This window comes from Ascaphus truei, chromosome 14 (genome assembly GCF_040206685.1).
Source record: "Ascaphus truei isolate aAscTru1 chromosome 14, aAscTru1.hap1, whole genome shotgun sequence".
NCBI lineage: Eukaryota > Metazoa > Chordata > Amphibia > Anura > Ascaphidae > Ascaphus > Ascaphus truei.
The window spans coordinates 39,534,023-39,540,880 of record NC_134496.1 but is presented as its reverse complement, the minus strand read 5'-3'; the positions used below and the strand labels follow the sequence as shown (position 1 = coordinate 39,540,880).

Here is a 6,858-nt window from a genome sequence, read left to right as displayed (position 1 = left end):
CTTCGTTTAAATAAATTATATTTGGAACACCATTAAACTGGAGCCGTCTGTGTCATTTCTTGCACAAACACTCAACTCACCAACACACACAACACCCACACATAACTCACACACACCTGCACCAAACACAAGAAAAATTCCTACATACACACACACACACACACCTCTGAGCACCAAACAAACAACACTCACACATACACCCACAACACACAACCAACACTTACAAATAACACTCAATCACACCCCCCACCACCACTCGCACACCCAAGACTCACAACTCTCACTCGCTCACACACCGCACACTCAATCACCAACACATAACACACAACACCACACTCACCCACCCACAAACACCACACTCAATCAACAACACACAAACACATACCCACACCACACTCGCACAACCACCAACCCCACACTCACACACAACCAATACTCACACACACCACTAAAAAAGTACACATACACACACTATTCACACACAAACAACATTCACACAACACTCACAATCAACCACCAAGACACATAACATTCAAACACACACACACACCACACAACAACCAGTAAACAACCATAAATACTGTCACACTTAACCCATTTACAACCCTTTCACAGACCACTGCCGGATGCCTTGAACACCTCTACACCTGAACGCTGTTCCATCCAAGTCTCCGTTGACACAACAACATCAGGAAGTATACTAAACACACACACACTGCAACACTTTGCTAACATCACACATCACACCTACCGCAACACACACACACACAATATACTTTAAACAACTCAAGTTACACACACAACACCTCTACACCACCTACAATACAGCACTTCAAAACAACAACACAAACAACACCTCTTGCCAACACAAAACATGCCACCAAAAAAACACCTTCGCAAAACTAAACATACACACCCTGACAATGAACCTCACACGCACACACACACAACAACCATATCTAATACAACACACAATGCACACACAAATTTCACACACTTTGAAATGCACACACAAAATCAAAACAACCAACTCACACAAAAACACACAATCGCTCAACAACAAATACTCACAAACACAACATCAACACTAACAGATACCACACAGCAACATCACACACTACTTCCATATAATACACACACACCAGCTACATCAAAGGGATAAATAAACACACAGCATCATAACACACAAAATCATCAACACACACACACACACACAACATCACCTGATAATCAAACACTACAGCGCCAAACACGCCTTGCACAACAAAGAGACAGAGCCAGAATCAGAAGAGCGACACAACGAGAACACCAACAACAAAAACACAGAGACACACCCAGTACATCAACATCCACTCAAACTCAAGAACACCATGAGTCACACCTTGCAAAACAACAACAAAGTAGTACAAGACCACCAACTGTACACACTACACAACAGCATGCGGCATACCTTGCAAAAGACCAACAACGGGCTAAAAGATCACGCGCTGCAGAGACTACAGAACAGCATGCGGCACGCCTTGCAAAAAACCAACAACGTGCTACAACATCACGCGCTGCAGAGACTACAGAACAGCATGACGCACGCCTTGCAAAAGAACAACTACGTCGTACAAGATCACGCGCTGCAGAGACACAACAACACCATGACGCACGCCTTGCAAAAGAACAACAACGTCGTACAACATCACGCGATGCAGAGACACCAGAAGAACAGAAAATACGGCTGGCTAAAAATACACTACGAGCTACAACATCAAGAGCCACAGAGACTCAACAACAACATGAAACACGCCTTGCTAAAGACAGAACAATACGGCGCACATCAAGAGCACAACTAAACACAACAACACAGACAGTACAAGAACAACAACAACACACATATACTACATTAACGCATTCAACACATTACACTTTGCTACGCGCTGCTTTTCTATATAATCCACACATACTATACCACCAACATCCAAACGTCAACATTGGACACATGGACACTATATGCCGCTACTGTCAAGCAAAGAAATTCCACAAGGAATCAGCTGGAATGTGCTGCAGCAATGGCAAAGTTCACCTACCACCTCTACACTCACCACCAGATCCACTTATTTCATACATGTCAGCCACAACTTCAGAATCTAAACATTTTCTACAAAACATACGCAAATACAACTCCTGTTTCCAAATGACATCCTTTGGTGCTACATCTATAGTGGAACAAATAGGATTTAAAAGTACTTTCAAAGTACAAGGTCAAGTTTACCACAGGGCTGGCTCTCTGCTCCCATTACCAGAACAAGATCCACAATTCTTGCAAATTTACTTCATGGGTGATGAACAACAACAAGCTGATCAAAGATGCCATTGGATACCCAATACAAGACGTGATATTGTCATCTCCTTACAAAGGATGTTACATGAACACAACCATCTCATTAACACATTCAAAACATCACTTGAACTCATGCCAACTGATGACTATAAAGTCATTATCAGAGCTGACAAAACACCAGTGGGCCAACATGAACGTCGCTTTAATGCTCCACAAATCAACGAAGTCGCTATTGTTATAGCAGGGGAACAATTTAATACACGTGACATCATTCTTCAGCGACGTGCTCATTCACTCACACGCATTTGTGAAACACATCGCTCATATGATGCTCTTCAATACCCTCTCATACTTTGGAACGGGGACGATGGCTATCACTTCAACATCATGCAAGTAGACCCAGCTTCCCAAGCAAACACTAAAAAAACTGTCTCCGCTATGGACTTCTACGCATACAGATTAATGATACGAGATGCATCGCAAAACCACATTTTACATTGTCGCCAACTATTTCATCAGTTTATTGTTGACATGTATGCTAAAATTGAAAGTGAGCGTCTTCTATACATACGTTTACATCAAAAACAACTTCGCGTTGATCAATACATACATCTAAAGGATGCTGTTGGCAATGATGGTCACGTTGACAACATAGGCAAAATGTTAATTCTACCAGCAACATTCACAGGAAGTCCTCGACACATGCACGAATATGCTCAAGACGCTATGGCATATGTTCGAGCGTATGGACGACCAGATTTTTTTATTACATTTACATGTAATCCAGCTTGGCCAGAAATAAAAATTGAACTTGCGCATGGACAGGCACACAGCGATCGACACGACTTAATTGCCAGAGTATTTAGACAAAAACTAATCACATTAATTCACATCATCACTAAGACTTATATCTTTGGACAAACACGATGCTGGATGTACTCAATTGAGTGGCAGAAAAGAGGTCTTCCACATGCTCATATTCTTATATGGCTCAAAGAAAAAATACATGCCATAGACATCGATAAAGTTATCTCAGCAGAGTTGCCACATCCAGAAGAAGACCCAATACTATTTGCAATAGTCACAAAGAATATGATTCATGGCCCATGTGGAAACATTAATATTCACGCACCATGTATGAAAGACGGTAAATGCACAAAAATTTTTCCTAAACCATTCATTGCAGACACACAAAGTGGAGATGATGGATATCCTCAATATCGAAGACGCGCTCCCACAGACGGTGGATACACAGCAACAATGACTATTCGAGGCAACAAAAACATCCAAGTTGACAACAAATGGGTTGTTCCATATTGTCCACTTCTAACTAAAATGTATAACGCACACATTAATGTTGAATACTGCAATTCCGTTAAATCTATTAAATACATTTGCAAGTATGTCAACAAGGGAAGCGACATGGCCATTTTTGGAATAACAAATGAACACATCAGGGACGAAGTTACGCTCTACCAGCTGGGAAGATATATCAGTAGTAATGAAGCCGTTTGGAGGATTTTAGCTTTTCCCATTCACGAACGACACCCAACCGTTGTTCACCTCACTGTTCATTTAGAAAATGGACAGAGAGTATACTTCACACCTCACAATGCAGAGGCAGTTGCTGCTCAACCACCAAACACAACTTTAACTGCCTTCTTTCAATTATGTCAACACGACTCTTTTGCAAGGACATTGCTTTATCCGGAAACTCCACGATATTATACTTGGAATACATCAACAAAAATTTTCAAGAAAAGAAAGCAGGGTATAGCTGTTCCCGGAACTGATGCCCTTGCAAGTGATGCCTTGGGCCGTGTGTACACAGTTCACCCAAACAATGCTGAATGCTTCTTTCTACGAATGCTACTTCATACCATTCCAGGCCCAACTTCATTTGACGCTCTTAAAAATGTCAACGGTCAACTTTGTGAGACTTATCGAGAAGCTTGCCAAAAACTTGGATTACTAGAGGATGATCAACACTGGAATACTACATTAGCCGAAGCTGCATTACACTCATTACCAGTAAAAATTCGCAACCTTTTTGCCATTATCCTTACCACCTGCAATCCATCAAACCCCAACACTCTATGGGACACATATCGAGAAAGCATGAGTGAAGATATACTTGCCAAAGCACAGAGAGACAATCCATCACTCAATGTTCACTTTTCACCTGAGATTTTCAACGAGGTACTCATATTGTTAGAAGATACATGTCTCTCTATAAATAACAAAACACTCCTTCAATTAGGTCTGCAAGCACCACAACGTCAGCATAACGATGTACTCAATACGGACCTTATGCGAGAGAAACAATACAATATTTCGCTGCTCAAACAATATGTTGCAACAAGAAAACCTATGTTAATTGCTGAACAACTTTACACCTATGAGAACATCATGGAGCACATCAACAATGGACAAGGTGCAATACTGTTTCTTGATGCTCCAGGTGGAACCGGAAAAACATTTCTCATTAATTTACTCCTAGCCGAAATCAGAATGCACAATGATGTTGCACTTGCACTAGCATCATCTGGCATTGCAGCCACTCTTATGGATGGAGGAAGAACTGTGCACTCAGCTCTTAAATTACCGCTAAACATTGCTCATGAAGAAAATCCAACCTGTAATATCACCAAAACATCTGGACAAGCACGTGTTCTTCAAATTTGCAAACTTATTGTTTGGGATGAATGTACCATGGCACATAAAAAAGCACTTGAAGCCCTTAATAGAACCTTGCAAGACTTGCGCAACAATAAACAAATTATGGGTGGCGCTGTCATTCTTTTAGCTGGTGATTTCAGACAAACACTTCCAGTCATCCCACGATCCACACCAGCAGACGAACTTCATGCATGCCTCAAGTCCTCTATTTTATGGCGACATGTTAAACATTTCCCATTAACAACCAATATGCGAGTACAACTTCTGGGCCACTCAAATGACCAAGCTTTTGCAGACACCCTTCTTCAAATTGGTGAAGGTACTTTACCTACTGACTTAACATCAGGTGAAATTGCTTTTCCCACACATTTTTGTAACATGATGACATCACTTCAAGATCTCATACATAACGTCTATCCAAATCTATTACGCAATTACACAAACCACCAGTGGCTCTGTGAAAGAGCCATCCTTGCTGCCAAAAATACTTCTGTCAATGACCTAAATAATGCAATTCAAGACATTCTTCCAAACACAATTACTCAATACAACTCAATAGATACAGTTGTGGATAACGATGAAGCCGTGAACTATCCAACTGAATTCCTACACTCCCTGGAACCATCTGGAATGCCACCACATCACCTTCGTCTGAAAGTTGGATCACCCATCATGCTACTTCGCAACCTCCACACACCTAACCTTTGTAATGGAACCAGATTGTGCATCAAAACATTGATGCCCAACCTAATTGAAGCTACTATCTTAACTGGCAACGCCAAAGGCCAAGATGTCTTCATCCCCCGCATTCCACTCATTCCTACAGACATGCCTTTTACTTTCAAACGGCTACAGTTCCCCATCAAACTAGCTTTTGCTATCACCATTAACAAAGCACAAGGACAATCTATAAAGTGCACTGGTATCAACTTAGAATCACCATGTTTCTCCCACGGCCAGTTATATGTTGCGTGCTCTAGAGTCGGATCCCCACAACAATTGTACGTCTTTGCTCCAAGTGGAACTACCAAAAATGTCGTTTACAAACAAGCATTACAATGAACATACACTTTGGTACATTTCCATCATCTCTACATATTATCATACCAACATCAACAAAACAATCACTCACTCAATTCACTGCACTCATCTTTTATTACAAACAATTTCACCAACACACACTTCACGATTACATCAAATACACTACTCTCAACAATGGACATAAACATATTTCAACAAGCCTTTACAACAATTACATTTTCATAACTAACAACCTTAACAATTAACATACACTTAACAAAATTGCCCTCATATACATGTGCTTTCTACTCTTTTTCTTTCACAAATACAATTTTTATATATATTACATAACATTCACATAACATTACAAGTTTACAATACAACATTTACACATACTTATTCACGCTTCACATCCCGGGCAACGCCGGGTCTCTCAGCTAGTCTATCTATATATCTATCTATTTATCGTATCTATTTATCGTATCTATCTATCTATCTATCTATCTATCTATCTATCTATCTATCTATCTATCTATCTATCTATCTAATCTATATATAGTATCTATCTATCTTATCTATCTATTTTATCTATCTTATCTATCTATAGTATCTATCTATAGTATCTATAGTATCTATCTATAGTATCTATAGTATCTATCTATAGTATCTATAGTATCTATCTATCTATAGTATTTATCTACAGTATCTATCTATCTATAGTATTTATCTACAGTATCTATCTATCTATAGTATTTATCTACAGTATCTATCTATCTATAGTATTTATCTACAGTATCTATCTATCTATCTATCTATCTATCTATCTATCT

General features: G+C 39.8%; 1 protein-coding gene across 1 annotated transcript; it reads left to right on the top strand.

The window, feature by feature from the left end:
* The first annotated feature begins 1,987 nt into the window (after positions 1 to 1,987).
* On the top strand, positions 1,988 to 6,462 carry LOC142465468 (uncharacterized). Its single transcript, XM_075569423.1, has one exon. It carries the CDS (start codon positions 1,988 to 1,990, stop codon positions 6,068 to 6,070), a length of 4,083 nt encoding a protein of 1,360 aa, XP_075425538.1. The 3' UTR covers positions 6,071 to 6,462.
* The last annotated feature ends 396 nt before the right edge of the window (positions 6,463 to 6,858 follow it).

What these genes read in the sequence shown, in the direction of transcription:
- LOC142465468 (XM_075569423.1), top strand. Translation starts at nt 1,988, where the DNA reads ATGGACACTATATGCCGCTACTGTCAAGCAAAGAAATTCCACAAGGAA.